The sequence below is a fragment of the Protopterus annectens genome, chromosome 7.part0, assembly GCF_019279795.1.
Source record: "Protopterus annectens isolate FY-2018-M chromosome 7.part0, PAN1.0, whole genome shotgun sequence".
In the NCBI taxonomy this organism is placed as follows: domain Eukaryota; kingdom Metazoa; phylum Chordata; order Ceratodontiformes; family Protopteridae; genus Protopterus; species Protopterus annectens.
The window spans coordinates 326,326,816-326,350,892 of NC_056739.1; the positions used below are offsets into that span (position 1 = coordinate 326,326,816).

The 24,077-nt window shown below is 37.4% G+C and overlaps 1 protein-coding gene across 1 annotated transcript in view; it reads right to left on the bottom strand.

The window, feature by feature from the left end:
* Positions 1-24,077, bottom strand: part of SYPL2 (synaptophysin like 2) — a 348,607-nt gene that overhangs the window by 109,843 nt on the left and 214,687 nt on the right. Inside the window, exons 3-4 of the mRNA XM_044076881.1 lie at positions 22,815-22,936; positions 4,441-4,639 (exon numbers count right to left, since the gene is read on the bottom strand). Coding sequence (XP_043932816.1) covers positions 4,441-4,639; positions 22,815-22,936 — 321 coding nt within the window. The remainder of the gene's footprint in view (positions 1-4,440; positions 4,640-22,814; positions 22,937-24,077) is intronic.

Here is a 24,077-nt window from a genome sequence, read left to right on the forward strand (position 1 = left end):
GGTGTTGGAAAAAGGGAGTTCCATGCCAAAAAAACGGAACCAGAAAATGCGGTAGGTGTAGTTTTTGTAGGTATATTATTGAAAGGGAGCGACACTAAAAAACATGCTTGGGACAACTATTGTGTTTCAAAAAGGGGATTGTAATTAAGCAGGGTAGTTTACCTAGCCCTATGCAATAATTGTTTTTCATTTTATGTGTGGAAAACAGAGAGAAGATTCTCTAAACAAATTTACGAGCATTTATATGACATAAAGAAGGCCAACCACAAGAATGAATTATTCAGACATGCATGTGGATGTGTGGGTTTCACAAAATTTGTGTTTGGGATTTTAGAAATAGTACCCTGCGATGCTACGGTGTGGGGGGGGGGCATGGGAGAATAAGCTGGAATATAAGGAGCTCTTGTGGCAATTGAGACTGGATGGTATATTCAGGCCAGGTCTCAATGACTTATTTCAGTCAATCCAGTATTGAAAATGCAAGCAGCTAAATTATAAATTATAAATGTACAACAAACAAACACAGAAAATTGTTTTTTAAAGTAGCTAGTGGTTATTGTGATTTTGTATCAGCCTGTGCAATTATACAAATGTTTCAAGATGTTTTTAATATATTTTATTAGTGTATGTTTTAAGGTGGTCTCTTTAAAATGTGATTAGAAGTTCTTGTTAGGTTGGTTAATTTGCATTTTTAATGGTTTAAAAGGAGTGGTTTGGTTTATACACTTTGAGTTCTAATGAAGTCCAAGTGTGGATGAAAGAACTTAACTAGCTTTTATTTTTAATAAATTTTTCATTCTGGGGTGTCATGTGGTCGAGATCATGTATTTTTTACTGGTTCTAGATCAAAACATTAACATAGGCATAACTATGAGGCATTCAAATAAAACAAAAATGCCCCTACACCCCAATACCACATACTGCAAAATACAGGTTAAAGGGAATATTCCCAACTCCATTATTATAGCAATGTTATGCAAAGGTCAACAGCTTCCTGTTGATCATATTAAGCTGGCAGGATGACTGTCATCTTAACTGTCTGTCAATGAATTTCAGTGTTGCCATATATACATATATGTATGTATGTATGTTTGTGTGTATGTGTGCGCATGCATACATAAAACATATTGCTTTCAGTGTATAAAACTTTTTGTCTGATGATGTCCTTTTTTGGTTTCCCATTAAAAGCTTTTGAATAAATGTACTGAACTTACTGGGTTTTGTGGCTGACTGTAGGCTTTTTTGGCTGTTGGAATTTATTTTTGCTTCATGCAGACAAGAGGGATTAGGAGGGTCCAGTTACACACACACACACACACACACACACACACACACACACACACACACACACACACACACACACACACACACACACACACACACACACACACACACACACACACACACACACACACACACACACACACACACACAGTCATGCAGACAGACATGCATGTACAGAAAAGCACATACATTAAGAAAGTTGCTTTCATTCACTTGTACTTCGGTATCATCACTACTGTAGTATCTCTGCTGTATCAGACACATGCCTGTGTAGACTTTTCTAACAGCTAGCTAGCTGTACAGCTCACTAGAAGCCCCTTCTGAACTTACATGGCATCAGACACTGAATATGAAACCCAAATAACGTGAGCAACAGTTTACAGCAACATTCCTGAGTTCTGCTGTCCACTCCTACATACTAACCTCGAATCTGTGACCCACATTGCACATGGCTGTCTTAATACGTCCCAAGATACAGCTTTCTGCCATAAGTAAACTATAAGGACTGCAATGTATAAATGCACAAGTGATTTGTGTGCTATTGTAATGTACACCATGCAATGCCACTGTGTTATAGGGGTCCTACTATACCTGTATAGCACCTCTCAGTACCTTGTACATTTAACATATTTAGAATGTTTAGTGCTAAGCTGCTATGCGCCTTGATATTGGGTTTAATTTCTCTCCCAAAGACCTAGTGTGCATAGGATTCACACTATAACCCCAAATAAAGATGTGTTTCCTATCTGTGGGCATATTACAGATGAGGACATGTATTTTGCAATGCTGTGAACTCAAACTCTTCCTTGCATACTCAATAAAACTCTTCTTTCTCCACTGCTTTGACAACAGGCTCTCTGACTTTGTGCCCTAATAGATTCCGGTACCACCACCTCAAATGCAGTTGCTGTTTAGTGCAAGACTACAGTGAATGACCCACAAAGCTGTTGCTATGAGCACTGTCCATTCCAGTGTCACATATACTGACTTTTTCCAGATGCACAGTTCTTTTTTGAATTGTGCTTCTCTCTGCCCGGTCATCAAGGCATCATCCTAGCAGTGAATAACATCTAGGAAACTGGCCATCTCTATGTCATTGATTTGCAATATATTATTCTTTGAACTTTGCTGTTTGTTTTGAGATAACAGGAAGTTGCCAATATGTTCTCATTCCCTGTTTCATCCAGATTGCACAGTAGACACTTTTAGTCTCTATTTGTCTGGCTTTAACAGCAAGGAGGAAGCCTTGTAGGGGTCCACTTTTAGACTGTCCTAGACTGCTTCCATATTACGTGCTTGTGGAGATGAGATGCTGAAAACTTTACAAAGTGCTGCAGAAGGTGTTGGACCAACTTCCCTTATTTATGGTGCTCAAATTATTTCTTTTCAGTGAATATTTGCTTTTCATTAGCAGAGAGAGTTATAAGAAAAGCAATCATGTCTGTATAAAATCAAAATCACCTTTGTACATTCTAAATGTGTTATTCTTTTTCTTGTTCAGCAGATTACATATGCACCAGCATGCATACCTTGGTTCTGTTTGGGTTCCGCAGTCATAGTCCTGCTGACTGCATAGCTCAGCACTGCAGAGTGCAATGGTTGCTGTTTAAACCACCTGGTTAGGTGCAAACCTCTCAATTGGTTAGCACAAGAAATCTGACCAAAGCCTGACATAATGGTGGGACAAAGGCACAAAAATAGGCACACAAAGCAATCTCTGACCCCGCCTTGATGGGACTGCTGCATATTCGTAAGTCAAGCTCCACTTGAGCAACCCATAAGTGCAACCCCATCCTGGTCTGTGATAGCAATAGGACTTGTTGGCGGGACAGATTTGTGTCCCAGAGACTCCCCCATCTGTGGAACAGACTCCCTCTCCATGTCAAACAGAGTACCTCATTATCCCTTTTTAAGCACAACCTGGATATAACTGGATGGGGAACAGAAAATACACCCCTGGGATTCCAACTGTGTCCCTGCTGGACAGGAGCTTTGGGTGCTGACTTGTCTAAACATGGGCTAAACTCATGGCTAGGCTTATAAGGTTCTCAGGGCCAAAAGCCTAATAACCTCCTATGATCCTATTTTAAATATTGCTCTTATAAACTAAGAAAGTTGACAGAATAACAGCATTTGTCTTAGCATGCATTTTTCTGAAGAATATGAGGTCTGAAACTGAAATGTATGTCATTATTTAGTGATTTCATTCCTGAGATCATCCAGTGATTTGCTAGAAAAACACAGAACTTGTGCAAAACAGACCAAAAATATGAGACAAAAATCTGGACAGCTGAAAAGTATGGTTAGGTGTCACTATATGTCATTGCTGCTCTTGTCTCTGGTTTTATTTTCATGGATAATGTGTATCTGTAATGTGTATATGGCAATTGGTGAAGAAGTTATGTGCATTGAAATCAATGCTTCTTCATCGGCTGAGTTTTCACTTTGAAATATATCACACTAAGGTGCTACCAATTGTACCTCTCAACTGTCCAGATTTTCACAAAATGTCCTGATTGTTTGCCCCATATTGTTGATCTGATCTTTATTAACTTTGTATTTTAGTGGTAAATCACTGAGGCTTGAAGTCAGTAAATGGTGACAGACATTTGAGTTTTGGACTTCATATCCTTCTGAAAATGCATACTAACACAAATCCTATTATTCAAGCAACCTTCTAAGTTTATATGAGCAATATTTAAAATCTGGTTCTTTGCCCCCCCACGGTCATTATTTTAGGCTTTGTCCAGATTTCTTATGCTAACAGGTTGAGAGATAAACTGCCAATGCAGGTTTGGTAAAAAATGCTTCCAGAGTAAATTTGTCAAAAACAGCTTGGATTTAACAAGCACAAGTAATGACAATCAGATATCTCAGCTACTCAAACCTAATAAAATTATGCGCAAAATACAGCTGTTGTCAAAAAATATTATTTGTAGATGGACTTGCTGTTCCCATCTCTTAACTTTGTTATTTTCACTCTGAGGTCACTACTTCTTAGAGAAACAGTGATAATATTAGGACACAAAAAAACTGCAACTTTTTGGTTTGTGGTTCTGCTACTCTAAGGAAATTCATAGGTGAATCTTACAAATATGCAAAGTCTCTTAGTGACAGCACCAAAATAGTAAGGTAAAAAAAAGTATTGTGCCTCACCAAGACCGGCAGTTTTTTGTTCTCCAAGTAGACGTGGCGATATCCGAGGTAGACAATCAGAGCTCCCATGCAGTAGAGGAATGCAAAAGCACCAAGTGTGACAAAGAATTCTGGGTAAGCTGAATAGTCATTACTCAAAATAACCTTTTCACTACTCTGATTACCACAGGATGGAACTTCAACGAAAATGCGATTCAATCTGCGAAAAAAAATTAAAAAAAATTGAAACAATGACAGTTGCACAATGCCCTAGTCATTTTTGGTCAAGTAGAAATTTAAGAATATCTTCTGGAAATAACTGATTACCACCTATCATGGAATCTTGTTTCACAGTCAGGCAAATCTTCACAGATGATGGCAGAGATAAGTCAAGTGATCCCCCAGATGGTGAGTCTAAATCTGTGTCATATCAGATCATGGGAGAACTTGTAGCGACTGTTACTGCATACTTGACAGTAAACAGATTACTAAACTTCTAATTGTGTAATACTCTAGATTAATGTTTCTGACCAAAGCCAACTACACTGCTTGGCCACGTTATGAAAACATGGCTGACATTTAAAACATACATAATAGTAAAATTTCTGAAAGCCCTTAAAGAAGATAGTAAAGCTAATCTGAATGCAATAATAACATTTAGAAAAACGTTTAGAAACCTTGGCTACCGCACAACTCACCTGTGATGACACACTTGGGAATCCACTGCATCAAAATGAAATACAACAGACAGAAGTTAAAAGAGCAGGACAGTATTACTACAACAGGACAATCATACTTAAAAGATAAACAAATCTGCAGGAAAAAAACTTTTATTTGAAAAAAGATAGCCCTCTCTGCATCTCATACCTCTTTTATACATATACATATATATATGTAATCACTACTAAATACCGAACGCCCAAAATCCCAATGCTTAAAACACCGAGACCACATGCCCAAAACCCCACAATACCGAATATTTAAAACCACGAAATTCAAAATCGCAAAAGTTACACAACCAAACAGCACACACACATACACACACCTTCCCCCCACAACCAAACAATGCATCCTACACTAGACATAGGCAGGGGGGCAAGCCCCCCTGCATCCCCCATGTGGGGGGCTGCGCCACCCACACCCCCCTACTTTATTATTCTAACTCCGAGATCGCACAAACAGACACACAAGGCAAACTCACATCCAAACATTACAGACCCTCACACACACACCACAGTCACAACATACACTTACACACACTACACCCTTCACAAACACACTTACACACACATACTTACCTGAACTGCAACACCAGAAGCACTAACGCAAAATCCCTTAACATCGGGATTTTGCATTTCATGCTTCTGGTCTTTCGGTAATGTGGGGTTTCGGTCATCTGGTCTCATTGTTTTCAGCGTAGGGATTTTAGGTGTTTGGTATTTCGTAGTGATCCCATATAAATATATATATATATATATATATATATATATATATATATATATATATATATATACATATATATATATATATATATATATGCATACATATACATACATACATATATATTTATATATATATCATATCATCACCATACTGCACATGCTCAGAGAGAGGGCAGAACACCCTTTAAAGCCCAGATTTTTTGCTGCACTCCTCCTCTGACTGCCACACATCCTGAACATAGTATTAGCAAAACAATTCACTGAGCAAAGAACTTTGGGACAAATACACCTTTGAGGAACATACTCTGGTCAAATATGAAACAACAATTTTCTAGCCAATAGGTTTTGATCACATAAAGGGAAAGTGATATATAATGTCTTTACCTGCTTAGTTTGTATTTTAATTTTCATTGCCCTCATTATCCTGGATTGATGCCCCTACCACACACACACACACACACACACACACACACACACACACACACACACACACACACACACACACACATATGTACTCAAATATATTTGATTTATTCTGTTGTCAAAGAGGCTTTGTCTTAGACCCATAAAATATTTATATATTAACTCCACAATTGCATAGTAAGACCAAAGTAAAATCACCATGAATTATGTTTCAGTCGACTTAGCTCAGCTGTAGCATAATTTGCTTCATTTAACCATTGGGGAAGTTGTGCACCAAAATCTAATTTTTATATTAAATTACAGTCTTTTTTTTGTCATCCTACCATAAGATGGCTTGCTTTATTGATCATAGTCTTGGAATTCCTGAATCGGTTTTGCCATGGGTCTTATAAAAGGGTAAGTCCAGATCCCCTCACTTCTCACAGCTGATAAATAGGGTTTTGCTTGATTATGATCAATGGTCCTTGAACTGGCTAAAAAATGGTTGATGATAGGAACTGCAAACGTGTGCGCATGCACACTCACACACAGACATGCACACACACACACACACATGCACACACACACACACACACGCACACACACACACCTTGTGGCATACACACACACACACACACACACACACAGATATGTGCATGTGTTTAATTTATTTACTTATTTACAAATATTTTAATTTTGTTGCTCTCAGGCTACTAATCTCTCAGATTCATAATCAACAAACCAACTCTTGGACCTTTCATTTTCCTGGGAAGGTTGTTTCTCCACAAAAGAGATTAGTCATACGAAACCTAAGTTTGGAGTGACGAAAAGGGTGACACTTGCTGGGTTTGTTTCTATCAGAAATAATAATACCAGAGAAAGGACTTCCTGATGCAAGCTATAACCTTAGCATATGACCCCTGGAGTGAACTGTTCTGAAAAACAGGTGTGGCCTGCTTGCTTTAAAACAGTTCCACCATAAAATAGCTGACCAGTGCCATGATTGAGCTGCAGTCCAGCTACACTTTGCATATAGTCTTAGGCAGAGAACAAATGTAAAGTAAATGACCTTATGTCTTAACATCAAGGAAGGAGAGCAGAGTGAAAAAGTACAGTTGTGTACACTTACCATAAATGTAGATGTTCGAAAGTATTCACTGTTGCAGTCATTACATTTGGGTAATCTGCTGGCAGGTTGCCCTCAGTCGGCCTGATTAACAAAGTCTTGGGTCCTGCGTCGGTTGCTGTCCCTTCTTCCATGACCCCTCAATCGGCCTGATTAACAAAGTCTTGGGTCCTGCATCGGTTGCTGTCCCTTCTTCCATGACGTCAGGTCATCAGGGGTATAAAACATGCAAAATCAACTGAAATACCACGGTCCAAAGGGCAAAAGAACAATCCAAACAAATAGCGTACCACAATTTATTGTCCGCTTTCGTCCAAAGACTTCCTCAGAATAAAAAATAAACCACGAGACAAACATTAAATAGCATTTCCAATGATTCATTAATTAAACAATCAAGATGTCTAATTAACAGGTAATGACCTAAGAAATCACAGTGTCAAGTAAAAAAGGAAGTGATGTCAAGATCCTTGTTAACAAACAATTTTCAATACTTTAAAAAGCATTTTACATTAATGGCATCATTTAAACCGGGATAAACATCAGATCTTAATTTAATTTGCCAAATAGTCTCCCGCTGCTCCAAGTAATTTTTAAAATCACCCCCTCTCATGTCCGAATGACCAACTTCCAAAACAGAAAACAAAAATTTTTTAAAAGAAGAACAACTGACTGAATGCTTGTATAGTGCATTGGTGTCATCACTATTACGAATACTATAGAGGTGTTCCCTAATACGAGTTTTTAAACACCTAATAGTCATGCCAATATAAAAGGCAGGACAAGTGGAACGCATACTAATATAAATAACACCTTTGGTGTTACAATTGACAAAACCTGGCACACTTAATGTCCTATCTAAAGTGTCGATGTTAATATAGGGGCCCTCAGAAATGTACCGACACATATTGCACTGATGACAACAGTGCATACCTTTTTTGTCAGTTTTCAAAACAGTGTTATTATTGTCATTAAACTCTAAAGCTTTCTTTAAATTAAAATGGTTCTTTAAAACAAAAAAAAGGTTTATCACCCAAAACATTATAAATATCAGAATTACCCTTTATGATTCTCCAGTTTTTTGTTAACATTTGCTGGATGCGTTGACTGTCAGCAGTCATATCCAAGGCACAAATCAAGTTAGTATCAATATTTTTGTCCAATGAAACAATGTTAGGACCCAAATTCTGTTTAGAAATATAATCTAACAAAGGTTGATAAACTGTTGAACGTTTATTACAAATTTCTTCACTAGCTTGTTTTAAAACCAGCTTATTATACCCTCTCTCAATAAACATATTCGTAATAAATTCAAACTCACTAACCAAGTCAGAGTCTTTTGATGTCATGCGACTGGCTCTAATGAACTGTCCTCTAGGAATGTTCCTAATAATGTGCCTTGGATGCTTACTAGAATAATGCAAGTAACCATTGGTAAAAGTAGCTTTACGATAAATGCGACTATGAAACCTAACGTCAATATTGTCCCACCATAGTAGAACATCTAAAAAAATTGACTTTAAATCCAACACTACCTTTGGTAAATTTCAAATAACTAGAGAGTAAATTAACTTCTGACACAAACAAATCAACAGTTTCTGAATTACCTTCAATAATGAAAAATAAATCATCAACAAAATGACAAAAAAAAGAAATTTGAAACTTATTTCTTAAATACGGTATAAACTCAAATTCCCACCATGCCATAACCAAATTGGCGTAGACAGGTGCAGCAGGAGACCCCATAGCAACACCTCTCTTCTGCTTATAATAGATCTTATCAAAAAGAAAAAAATTGTTGTCTAAAACTATATCCAAAAAACCACAAATGGTGGAAATAGCATTACTACTAAGCCCATTGTTTTTCTTGGATAAAAAACAACGTACAGCTTCAACGCCTTCATTGTGAGGAATACACGTGTATAATGATACAACGTCAATAGTAAAAATGATGTGCTTCTGAGGATCAAAGATCCCACTCTGTGCATACAAGTTTAGTTTATTCAAAAAGTGCCAGGAATCCCTGATGTAAGAAACTTCATTTGCCAAAATGGGTCCTAGAATAGCATCAATAACAAGAGAAACTCCCTCAGTAACAGAGTGCGGTGAAGAAACAATGGGCCTAAAAGGGGGGCTTGATAAACACTTGTGCGTTTTTGGAATACCAAAGATAACTCCAATTCTGGGTTCCTGCACTACACAAAAATCATAAACTTCAAAATTAATGTCACCAGACATAAGAGCCTCATATAAATAAGAATGAATCAAACGTTGTTTACGTAGAATTTCTTGAAGACTAATTTTTTCATACTCTTCTAAATTACTTAAAATTTCCAACATTTTGTTTTTATAAACATCCTGCTCCATAATCACAATATTGCCACCTTTGTCACTTTTCATAAACCTAAAGTTTTGATTTAACGCCTTAAGGTTCTCTAAAGCTTTCCTTTCATCACTATTTAAATTACTAAAGGTATTAGGCCTACACTGCAACATCTGACTAATATCTTGAATACAAAGTTCCTCAAACACTCTAATAGTGTGATGTAACTTGGGTGTATAGCAAGAAGGTTTAACCAAAACTTTGTTGTCATTAGAAACGTTGTTCATTAAATAAAATAAATTCAATTTCTTAGTATATTTCTTAATATCAACCACAGTTTTGCTGAAATTAGCCCTAGAACTAGGAACAAAATTCAAACCATATCTAAGAATTTTTAACTCAGTCTCAGAAAAACAATGGTTGGTTAAGTTAATAACACTGAAACTGTCCATGACACTGTTTATGTCTCGTCCCCTGAAGAGTTGGACCCCAGAAAAGTCCGACTTCTGGTAAGAACCGTCTTCTTGTTGCAATAGTTCTTTTTGTTGAAAAAAGAACTAGAAGAAGATGAAGTAGTAGAAGTAATACCAACTTTTGTCTTATTTTTAACAGAACTGTCATTGTCAGCATTACAGGAAGCGTCACATTCGTTAGCTTCCAAATGTCCAACTTCCACACCAACATCGGTGTTCCGGTTAACAGATAAACGGTCACCCTGATCAGTAACAGCAGGAGAAACAAGATGTGTATCCTGATCATTGACGTTCTTAGTAGGAACGTGTTGGTCAACAGTAACGGACTTGGAAGCAACAAAACTATAAGTCCGCATAAATTGTGGTACGCTATTTGTTTGGATTGTTCTTTTGCCCTTTGGACCATGGTATTTCAGTTGATTTGGTTTGTTGAGCCTTTTTATTGTTTCATTGTATAAAACATGCAGCCGACGCCATTACATCAGTTATTCTTGCCCCAGATGTCAGGTGCCCCCCTAATGGGGAGCAAATAAACACAAAAATACAAAGGTATACCTCCAACCAAAAGCAAATACACCAAAAAGGCTTTTAAGCATAGTAAAGGAAAGGAGAGGTACAGTCAGAAAAAACTAGGGGGCTGGAGGGAGGGTAACCAGGACTGCAACAGTGAATACACTCAAACATCTACATTTATAGTAAGTGTACACAATAAGGCCCTGCAAGACAGCAGTGGCAAAGCCAGCTCTGGATTTAGAGAAAATTGGTAAATGACAATGCTTGGTGAAAGTATGTACTGAACTCCAGGTAGCAGCTTCTAGAATATCCCTAGTAGGAACACCTCTGAGAAAGGCTGCAGAAGTAGATGCAGCCCTAGTGGAATGAGATCTGATCCCCTGGGGGATAGGTTTTCCATGGTGCTTATAACAGAAATGGATGCAATGACTTATCCATTTAGAAATGGTTTGTTTTGAAATAGCCTTCCCCTCTGCCCCAGCAGCAAATGCCACTAGCAATTGTTCAGATTTTCTTCGAAATTTAGTTCTGTCCAAGTAGAATCTAAGATATCTGTGCACATCCAAGGAATGCAGAATCCGTTTCCCTTTGTTCTGTGGATTGGGATAGAAGGTTGACAAATGAATGGACTGGTTAACAGCCACACTGGAAACCACCTTGGGCATGAAAAATGGATTGGTCCTCAGCGATACCCTGTCTGCATGAAAGATGATGAAAGGCTGCACGGCCATAAGGGCCTGTAATTCAGAGATCCTTCTAGGTGTAGTGATTGCTAAGAGGAAGGCTGTTTTCGAAGAAAGAAATTTTAAGTCTGCAGTAGCAGCTGGCTTGAAAGGAGGTAAAGTGAGCTTTTCCAAAACAAAGTTAAGGTCCCAGGCAGAGGTAGGAGCTCTCCTGGGTGGTCTCAAGTTCTTTGCCCCTCTGAGATACTTTTTGAGCAGGGGATGAGAAAAGAGGGCTGGTTCTGTGTTATAGTGAGCTGAAATAGCTGAAGCGTGGATTTTAATAGAGGAAAAAACAGGCCCTTGTGAAGCATCTCAGTTAAGTATTGTAAAATCTGAGGTAAATTGGGCACTGCTGTTCTCATCCCTAAAGATTGGTTCCAGGCACAGAATCTTTTCCATTTGTCAGCATAAGATTTTCTAGTACTAGGTCTTCTCGCCTCCAAGATGACATCCATCACAGGTTTGCTGAGGGATGCTACGGGTGAATTTAAGTGATTAGCCAAGCTGCAAGGTTCAATGTTGGGAGCTGAGGGTGCAGAATTTGGTTCTCCTGCTGAGACAGCAAGGAAGGTGCCTGGGGCAGGTGCCATGGAGATATTTGTGACACACTGCACAGGTGTGGGTACCAGTGTTGGCATAGCCAGTCTGGAGCAATCAAAATAATTTTTGGTTTGTCCTGTTTGACTTTTAGCAGAACTTTGGAGTTTAGAGGCAGAGGGGAAAAGGCATAGACTGATAGGTTTTTCCAGCTGAATGACAGAGCATCCACTTTCCAGGATTTTTTGGAGGAGTCCTTGTGAAAATGTAGTTCTGGGGGGAGGCAAATAGATCTATGTCTGGGCTCCCAGATTTGCTTGTCAACATGCTGAAAATCCATGGTTCCAGTTTCCACTCGTGTGGGTCCATGAGATTTCTGCTTAGTCTGTCTACCAGTGTATTCAGTTTTCCTGGCAGGAATTGAGCTTGTAGTTGCACTTGGTAGCTTAAGGCCGTGTTCCACAATGCCATGGCTAGTCTTCAACGGGGATAGGAATGTGTACCCCCCTGCTTGTTTATGTACCACATAACCGTGGTGTTGTCCGTCTTTACCATTAGTTGTCCTGGATGAATGTAGTCCTTGAAGGCTGTCAGAGCATTCTGTAGAGCTAACATTTCTTTTTGATTGATATGTAGGTGCATTTGATTTGGGTTACATTTGCCCTGAATGCACTTTCCTGCCAGGTGAGCCCCCCATGCATAGTCTGATGCATCTGTAGTTAGGGTTTGGGTGGCAGGGGGTAGTGTGAATGGCAGTCCCTTGTTTTGGTGGCAGGCCTCTGCCCACCATAGGAACTCCAGGCATAGGCAAGGTATGATAGGAATAATTGTTTCCAGGCTGTGGCAATGTTGACTCCATAGACTATTTAAGTACCACTGAAGTTTCCTCATATGCAGTCTTGCATATGGAATTAGAAGAATGCAGGAGGCCATGAACCCCAAGGCTTGCAGTATTTGTCTTGCAGATAGCAGGGTTTCTGTGGCCACTTGTTTGAAGTAAGTTACCAAATGAATTTGCTTTTCTGGAATGAGGAAAGCCATCTGGGCAGTTGTATTCAAGCTTGCACCCAGGAATGTAATCTGTTGAGAGGGTACCAGTTGTGATTTCTTTTCATTTATGGTGTACCCTAGACAAGTTAGAACCCTTTTTATAAATGCCAGGTATGGATATATTTGAATATTTCTTTGCCTGCAAAATGCAATTACTGGAGACAGGCACTTTGTGAATACCCTGGGCGCAGTAGACAAGCCAGAGGGCAGTGCAGAGAACTGATAATGCAAGTAGCCTGATTTGAAGCGTAGGTATCTCCTACAAGATTCCCTGATTGGGATATGCAGGTAAGCTTCTTTTAAATGTAGAGTTGCCAACCAGTTATCTTTGCCTAGCATAGGAAGTAACTGGTGAAGAGTCAGTATCTTGAATTTTGGAATGTCCAGAAAGGTGTTTAGAGTAGACAGGTCCAGAATTGGACACCATGATTTGTCTTTTCTGGGTACCAGGAAAAGCCTAGAATAGAAACCTTGTCCCTTTTCCTCTTCTGGTACTAGTTGAATAGCCCCCATGTTTAGGATGGAAAGTACTTGTTTCTGAGCCTCTGCCCACTGATTTGGGGGCAGGTCTGGCCACCCGTTTGGTGTTGGCAACGTGTGGAAATGAAATCTGTATCCCTGGGACACTATATTTAAAACTCATTTGTCCTGGGTTATGAGTTCCCAGTTTTTTGCATGAAGAGCAATCTTTCCCCCCAAAGGGGTGGCTAAAAGGTAAGTGTTTGGTAATTTTAAAGGAAAGTCATTGAGATTGTTTACCATAGGGCAGTGTCTTGTTATTTCCCGATTTGGAAGTGGAGGCCCCCCCATCGCTTAGCTCTAAGAATCCCTTGGGACTGAAACCTGGTGCTTTTGGTGTGTCTGGGATTGGCTTGAGTGGATATGGAAGGAGCTGGAAAGGACCAATTCTTAGTAGGCCAGTGCATACTAAATCTTGGAGGTTGCACTTGTAAGAAATCTTTTACAGTTTGCATAGATTTAGCTTTATCTTCCATCTTTTTTAGAAGTTCTTCAGCATTATTGCCAAACAGGCGGTCCTGATTTAAAAGATGCATCCAACAATTTTGCTTTAACATGATCAGGCAGAGATTGCTCCTTAAGCCAAGCATGCCTTCTAAGCACAGACCCAGTAACAGCAGTCCTGCAAGAGGCATCTAAAGAATCAAAACCACATTGCAAAATATGTTTTCCAACTTGTTCAGCAGAATGCAATAAATCCTATAAATCTTTATTTTCCATGCAGTCAGAAATCAACATCCTTTTCTGTTTAAGCAGTTCCATAATATGCTGTTGATATTTTAGCATATGAAATTGGCAGTTTAAAGCCCTGATTGCCAAGGTTGCAGAAGTATAAACCTTTTTACCCCATCTATATAGCGCCCTGGAGTCTCTATCAGAAGGGGTAGGATTTTTAGCAGTAGAAGCCTTAATGCCCTTGGGCCCCTAAGAAATGGTTTCTGGATCCGCAACAGGATTTTTGAAAAGGAACTTGTGGGGCTCAGGAACCCTGTGGTATCTGTCAGGTTTACTAGGATCTGGAGGCAGGGAATAAGGGGCCATACTGGATTCCGAAAACACATCATCAACAATGTCTAGTACAGGAGGTATAGCCAAAGGCCCATGCTGAGGTAGAAGAAGGAAATCCCTAAGCCTCTTTTTAGATTCAGAAAATTCCTGACTTTCCCAGTGGAAATGCTCCCTTAAGGTTTGTAAAGTTTCCCCAAAAGAAAAGTCCTCAGGGGGGGAAGCAGAGGGAATGGAATCCTCTGCATCAGAATCCTCATAAGTAGGTATGGACAAATCCAGGTCATTGGAAGAATTAGAAGAAACAGAATCCTGATCAGAAGATTCGTAGTCAAGCTCAGTCCTAGGCCTCTTAGAAGGGGGGGGGGGGTTGACTACCCCTGATTAGAGTAATAAGATCTTCAGTCATTTTGATCATTTGTTTTTTTAGGCATAGGGGCCTGAACATGTGGCCTGGGCATCGTTTTTTTAGACATAGATCAAGATTTAGACCTTAGAATAGAAGGTGGAGTCGGTTTAATATGCAAGTCTTTAGGCCTGAATGCACCCTCAGAAGCCGGTGCCTGCACAGCGGCTCTGGACCCATCCAAGGTACAGACATCTGTGGGTTCCATAGGTGAAGCATCTCGCGGCATACCGGACTCCGAATGGGTCTCAGTAGAGACCTGCGAGTCAGAAGTAGTGGGTATCAGGGGCTGCAAAAGCACCTCATTGAGTACCGGCGAACTGGTGACTGGCTTAGGAGAAGCGTCGCCGGCAGTTTTGGACCTTGACAGCCTGTCTCTGTCTTTTTCTTTGTGTTTTTTCGGAATTCCGGTAGTCGGATGGCTAACCGACGTCATTTCTGGATAATTAAACCAAGAACCGAAATATTTAGAGGCAAAAATGTACCGACGATGGATTGTGCACTGATTAAATAAAGCACAAAACCAACAGCAAGGTACGTCGTGGTCAAGGCCTAGGCAGGGAATACAGTACAAATTAAAATCTTTATGAGGTATTTGCTTTCCACAAGTAATGCAATTATTAACTTTTACTGACATCAGTAAGGAGCAAGAAAAAGTTTCCTCAACGGGGTACTTAGCTTTAAGTTGAAGACTTCGGTTCTGAAACTCGAAAATGAAAATTTCAGGAGTCGGCCGACCAGCACTTGTGAACTGCTTCTGCTTCAGGCACCGCACGACAAGAAAGATTGATGTAATGGCATCGGCCGCATGTTTTATACCCATGACGACCTGATGTCATGGAAGAAGGGACAGCAACCGACGCATGACCCAACTTTGTTAATCAGGCTGACTGAGGGCAACCTGCCAGCAGATTACCCAAATGTAATGACTGCAACAGTGAAATACGAAGAACATCTGCCCAGTCCCCAACACAAAGGCTGGCCACACAACACCTAGTAACTAACTTGACTGCCTGAATATCCTTCCTCATGTAAACAGTCTTCTATTTTGGTGAAATTAGCTGACTATCAAGACAAATACTTTGAGGTGCTACAACTTTAGGCTTGTTTCAGTTAGTAGGAGCATCACAGATTGTAAAGTAACTTACTTGGGTGCAATATGATACAGAATCCCCTGTGAGAGACCTTGCTATAAGCTTGTTCACTGAATACATATGTACTGAATGCATACCAGCTGATAACATATGTAAAAGCTTGTTATCTTTGTCCTTGTCTGTCTAACCAGAAGGTCTAGAAAGGCAACTGCACTGGTGACATATGATATTGAATGGTCTTAGAATAACATGGCAGATCTAGAATGGTCTATGCTCAGTACTGCACATCTTGTTAAGATGATCTTGTATTAAATGCTGAAGTGTAGTCATGAAAAGGAGTGTAATTTCACATATATCAGAAATGCATTGTATCATGGAACACATACCCAAATCCCCAAAAAGGAAAGCAATTTGCTCTCACATATTTCAATTCTCAAGAAGGACTGTAACCTCTTTCAGTTAAAGTACTAAACTATCACTCCAGCACAGAAACAATGCAGCAGCAAATCATCTGCAGCACAGCTTCACAAATTATCTCTCAGTTAGCACAGAGGATTTAGGCTCTGAACTGTCAACAAGCTGCTTCCTGTGGTCCAGGGTTTGATTCTGTCAACCTTTGTTTGGCCACCGAGTGACTTTCAGTTAGTCACTTAGCCAGACAGCTCCTGGGCCGAGTTCGAAAAAGGTCCTTGTGAATCAGTGCTCTACCCTAGTTAACAAATATGAATAAATAAGTAACTAGTTAACAGATATGAATAAATAAGTAAATGAGCCTGAGTTACCAGGCTCAACTAGTCAGGGAAGGCTTTACCATCTGTATGTAGAAGTACTTTCATTTCCTGAGGCATTGCTATCATAAGACCAAAGTCAGGTGAAAGTTGGAGTAAGGATATTGTTCCACCAAGAATGTTGTAGTAGCATCACTGTGAGTCTTACAAACAGTGTATATACATTGCATGGTCATTACTGGATATCCACACATAGAATGGAGGAAGTGTGCAAAAAAAAAACAAAAAAAAACTCTCAGGTGTCCAGAATCTTGTATGCATACATATAGTTCTTCAGTCCGAGACTCTTCTATATTCTGCAGGTGCATTTGGTTCAGTGTAGCATACTATCAGCAAACCTGAGAAATAAAAAAAAACTACTAGGAAACCCCTGAATTTTGTTATGAATGCCCATAAATTAAGGTAACGGCTACCATTTTATTTGCAGCCCACCTCCACTTGTATCTAGATAGTCACTGAGTTTCTACTCAAAACTTGAATTAAATTATTTGAAACAGAAATGAAAACATATTTATTTACTGATTGAGTTACTGATAATTGAATAAATCCCGCTGAGCCCATCACCCTTTCTCAAGGAAGACCTGTGGTATAAGTTCCTTTTAGAACAGAACCTGAGACCCTTACTTTGTAGCACTTTCGACCCGTACCATAGAGGTTTGTCTTTAGTGTCCCACACGGATATGTATTTTTTTTATTTAATCTTACCTAACAATTTTTGTAAATTTCTGAATTTCAGCCAATATAATTCTAGTCTTAGTTATCTACTTTATACTTAAATTGCTGCAAGTAATGAAGAATACATCAAGTTCCTTTATTTTCTTGTCGATAGCTGGTCCATATTTCTAAATCTGTCCAGCACTCTTAAGTATTGTTTTGATAATCTGTTCTGTGGTTCTAAACAGTTGTTCTTGTTTTTCTTGTGCTCATTGTAGTCACTTTTTGATAGAACTGACACATTAGCCTAAGTATTAGTTGAAATAATGCATACAGTTTTTGAACAAATTAATCAAAAAGTACGGTATGGATTGCTAAGTTAATAGTAAACAGAAATGCAGTTTAATAAACTAAAACAGTTATATTACACTGTAGATGGTGTAAATCAGTGCATACAAATTCTGTATAAAGTGTACATTGTATACACAGTTTTACAGTTTACAAAAGAAAATCTCCATATTTCTGAACATCTATTATGATTTACTTACATTTAAGTGTTTTTTCCACACAGTGACCATACCTGTGTGTTATATAACTCTCCAAAGTTGCCTTAACCATCTTTCCTTATTTAAACCCTATGAACCCCAGTACACCTTATTAAAAGCCTATGAGTCCCAGCCACAAAAAATGAGTACAGTTGTGTTATCTTACCACAATTTACAGATCTTATTTCTTTTATTCATAATTGTGCAACCCCCGTCTTGCAAACTACCTTTACCTTTAACCCATCAAAATTGGGGAGCCTGCTACAGTATTCACTTCCTCTAGTGAGTGACTCCCATTTCCCTTCCTACCCAAAGACCCACCCACCCTCTGCACACTTAAATATTCTCTGCATACTCCAGACATCATATCAAGAATTGGAATTGTTAGCTTATGGACATTTTATAACTTTATTACAGAGTTTATTTCTATTATGCTTGTTCCTTTTCAATTGTATGTTGTTAAACATTACAGTCATCTTACCTACATGTATTGTATGTTGTTAAACATTACAGTCATCTTACCTATATGTATAGTATGTTGTTAAACATTACACTCATCGTATCTGTATGTATTGTATGTTGTTAAACATTACAGTCATCTTACCTATATGTATAGTATGTTGTTAAACATTACAGTCATCTTACCTATACGTATTGCATGTTAAACATTACAGTCATGTTACCTATATGTATTGTATGCTGTTAAACATTACAGTCATCTTACCTATATGTATTGCACGTTAAACATTACAGTCATGTTACCTATATGTATTGTATGTTAAACATTACAGTCATGTTACCTATATGTATTGTATGCTGTTAAACATTACAGTCATCTTAACTATATGTATAATATGTTGTTAAACATTACAGTCATTTTTACCTATATGTATTGCATGTTGTTATGCATTATTCATCTTACCTATATGTATTGTATGTTGGTAAGCATTACAGTCATCTTACCTATATGCACTGTATGTTGTTAAACATTAGTCATCTTGCCTATATGTATTGTATGTTGTTAAACATTACAGTCATCGAACCTATATGGATTGTATGTTGTGAACCATTACAGTCATCTTACCTATATGTATTGTATGTTGTTAAACATTACAGTCATCTTACCTATATGTATTGTATGTTGTTAAACATTACAGTCATCTTACCTATATGTATTGCATGTTGTTATGCATTACAGTTATCTTATCTATATGTATTGTATGTTGTTATGCATTATTCATCTTACCTATATGTATTGTATGTTGGTAAGCATTACAGTCATCTTACCTATATGCACTGTATGTTCTTAAACATTTCAATCATCTTACCTATATGTATTGTATGTTATTAAACATTACAGTCATGTTACCTATATGTACTGTATGTTGTTAAACATTACAGTCATCGTACCTATATGTATTGTATGTTGTGAAACATTACAGTCATCTTACCTATATGTATTGTATGTTGTTAAACATTACAGTCATCTTACCTATATGTATTGTATGTTGCTAAACATTACAGTCATCTTACCTATATGTATTGCATGTTGTTATGCATTACAGTTATCTTATCTATATGTATTGTATGTTGTTATGCATTATTCATCTTACCTATATGTATTGTATGTTGGTAAGCATTACAGTCATCTTACCTATATGCACTGTATGTTCTTAAACATTTCAATCATCTTACCTATATGTATTGTATGTTATTAAACATTACAGTCATGTTACCTATATGTACTGTATGTTGTTAAACATTACAGTCATCTTACCTATATGTATTGTATGTTGTTATGCATTACAGTCATCTTACCTATATGTATTGTATGTTGTTAAACATTACAGTCATCTTACCTATATGTATTGTATGTTGTTAAACATTACAGGCATCTTACCTATATGTATTGTATGTTGTTAAACATTACAGTCATCTTACCTATATGTATTTTATGTTGTTAAACATTACAGTCATCTTACCTATATGTATTGTATGTTGTTAAACATTACAGTCATCTTACCTATATGCATTGTTTGTTAAGCATTACAGTCATGTTACCTATATGTATTGTATGTTGTTAAACATTACAGTAGTCTTACCTATATGTATTGTATGTTGTTATATATTACAGTCATCTTACCTATATGTATTGTATGTTGTTAAACATTACAATCATCGTACCTGTATGTATTGTATGTTGTTAAACCTTAGTCATTGTACCTATATGTATTCTATTTTATTAAACATTACAGTCATCATACCTATATGTATTGTATGTTGTTAAACATTACAGTCAGCTTACCTATATGTAGTGTGTGTTGTTAAACATTACAGTAATCCTACCTATATGTATTGTATGTTATGCATTACAGTCATCTTACCTACATGTATTGTATGTTGTTAAACATTACAGTAACCTTACCTATATGTATTGTATGTTATGCATTACAGTCATCTTACGTATATGTATTGTATGTTGTTAAACATTACAGTCATCGTACCTATATGTATTGTATGTTGTTAAACATTACAGTCATCTTACCTATATGTATTGTATGTTGTTAAACATTACAGTCATCTTACCTATATGTATTGTATGTTGTTAAACATTACAGTCATCTTACCTATATGCACTGTATGTTGTTAAACATTACAGTAATCTTACCTATATTTATTGTATGTTGTTAAACATTACAGTCATCTTACCTATATATATTGTATGTTATTAAACATTACAGTCATCGTACCTATATGTATTGTATGTTAAGCATTACAGTCATTGTACCTATATGTATTGTATGTTGTTAAACATTACAGTCATCTTACCTTTATGTATTGTATGTTGTTAAACATTACAGTCATCTTACCTATATGTATTGTATGTTGTTAAACATTACAGTCATCGTATCTATATGAACATTATAGTAATCGTACCTGTATGTATTGTATGTTGTTATGCATTACAGCCATCTTACCTATATGTTTTGTATGTTAAACATTACAGTCATCTTACTTATATGTACTGTATGTTGTTAAACATTACAGTAATCTTACCTATATGTATTGTATGTTGTTAAACATTACAGTCATCGTACCTATATGTATTGTATGTTGCTAAACATTACAGTCATCGTACCTGTATGTATTGTATGTTGTTAAACATTACAGTCATCGTACCTGTATGTATTGTATGTTGTTAAACGTTACAGTCATCGTACCTATATGGATTGTATGTTGTTAAAAATTACAGTCATGTTACCTATATGTATTGTATGTTGTTAAACATTACAGTCATCATACCTATATGTATTGTATGTTGTTAAACATTACAGTCAATGTACCTGTATGTATTGTATGTTGTTAAACGTTACAGTCATGTTACCTATATGTATTGTATGTTGTTAAACATTACAGTCATGTTACCTATATGTATTGTATGTTGTTAAACATTACAGTCATCGTACCTATATGTATTGTATGTTGTTAAACATTACAGTCATCTTACCTGTATGTATTGTATGTTGTTAAACATTACAGTCATCATACCTATATATATTGTATGTTGTTAAACATTACAGTCATGTTACCTATATGTATTGTATGTTGTTAAACATTACAGTCATCATACCTATATGTATTGTATGTTGTTAAACATTACAGTCATTGTACCTATATGTATTGCATGTTGTTAAACGTTACAGTCATGTTACCTAGATGTATTGTATGTTGTTAAACATTACAGTCATCTTACCTATATGTATTGTATGTTGTTAAACATCGCTGTAATACATTCTTGACTGCATTGCTCAGCCCATGACTGAAAAGTGTATCAGCCTTTGTACCTGCACAGTTAACAAATACTAAATAATAAATACCTCAAATATTCACTGTGTTGTCTGCTACAATGTGGTCCTCTCTTCCTCTAGGTGGATGTAAACTTTTGGTGTCCCATTAAGTCTAAGTAATGTGACAAAAGTTGGCTTGGACTGGGTCAAGTGAATTAAATGAGTGATTGGACAAAGTATTAACTGACTAGGATGTAATTTCATTTTCCTCTTTTTTAATGGCATTAGAGTCTGCAGTGGTAGGAAGACACAAGTGGTGAAGGACGACCACCTCCATTACTTTCTGTAATTGTACCCATTGTCAAAGCACAGGTCTTTGTCAGATGTATGCTTATGAAGAACAGGGAATACCACCTCTTAGTAAAGCAAAACGAGTCCCTAGGTCCCTACTACCTTTCAGTTGCAGCCAGCAGTGGAATGACCCAAGCCAGTTCCAGAAGCCAGGACACAAGTGTTGAAGTCTGCACTCTAACCACAGTATAAACATGCTTGTCTTTTTAAACTCAGCTTGTTTGTGGTTGTTATCCTCCTGCTATCTTCAAGCATCTAATACTCCTACTTGATACTCTGTGCAGCCCATTTCTTGCATCTATGGGTGAAAGTTTGGGCACTGGAGACATTCTGTATAAATAACTGTAGCCCTAGTGATGTGTTGGGTCCCAATGCTCAATATTCCCTTGGGAGAGTAAAGTGTGTATACATTAACAAATACACATAGCCTAGAAGGAATACCAGGATGGATATCATATTGTGAGCCAGCTGTCAGTCAACATGCCGGATATGCAGTGGTTACGTCTCTGTCTTAGTCCATACAATAAGAGAGCTGACCTACACTCATTAAATCCCACCTGTTCTTCTAAGCATGTTGCCCCAAAATACCTTACTGAGTTCAGTTCACTGCCATTAGACAATGCTTATAAGGATTATCAGACAGCAAAATGTTCATACCTGAATGGATATCCAAATGGAATGGAAAGTGTTGTCACATTCTTTTCGTCATTACATTTTATTGTCGCTTCTATATTTCCACTGTATCCTCCGCAAGTTCCAAATGCAAAGATAGCAAAGATCTACATGTGTGAGATGAAGGATTGAATTACATCCAAGAAAATTATTAATAAACTGCAGTAGCATTATATGAGATGATATCACTCACATAATAAATGTCATTGTAACAACAGAGATACTCTTTAAATAATTCTTCAGGAGGGATGATAGTCTTAAACATAGTCTGAACTGATTGCAGCATGGGTTTAGAACCTGATCCACACTTTCTGTACACAATTCATTGGTATGCAGCAAAAGCATAGGTAATGTTATTTGAGGACTGTTAAGACCGCTTCTTAATTTATTAATTTCCTTGCTGCAAACACTACCATTCCAGATTATTTTTGCCTTCGCCATTTTTATTTGTTCTGATCTAGTTTTTTTCCAAATGCCTTTATTGAATTATCACTTGTGACACAGGCAAATTTACATTCATATAAAAGTAATCACACTATAATTAACGACACAAACATTTTACATCACATATATTGATATACAACATATAACCTAAGCAACATTACATAAATTATTCAATTCCTGCTTTTTTTTAACAAGAAACATCGTTATTTAACCATCACTTACTACATAGGCAATCGTACATTTATACAAATGAAAACAAACCACACCAACACAATCCCAGTTGCAAACATTATACATCACTTATAATCTACCCAATATTTTTCAGTCAAACATTACATAGCTCATTTAAGTCCGGCACCTTTTAAGCCTCATTCCTCCCTTAAATGTATTGTTCCCACAATTCCCATTTTTTCCTATGTAGGTTGCTCCTACCCTTTTCTAAAGATCTCAGTTCTAGTTCTTTTATCTCTGTTACTATACTCTCTAGTACAGTTGGTTTAGATTTTGATTTCCATTTTCTAGTAGCTGCTTTTTTGGAAGCCACCATTATTAGACACAGCAAGGCTTTACCATGCGTAGGCAATTCTGATTCTGTATCATAGCTCAGAATACTCATCTCCCTCATCAGACCAATCTGTCCACCCATCTCTGACAGTGCATCCTGCAGGGAATCCTTAAAATCGACCAATTCACCACACTCCCAGAAAATATGTTCCCAATTACCTCTTTCTTCCCTGTCACACCTCCAACATTTGCTGTCTGCCTGAGCAAAAATTCTCTGAGGTCTACTTAGGGTATAGAAGT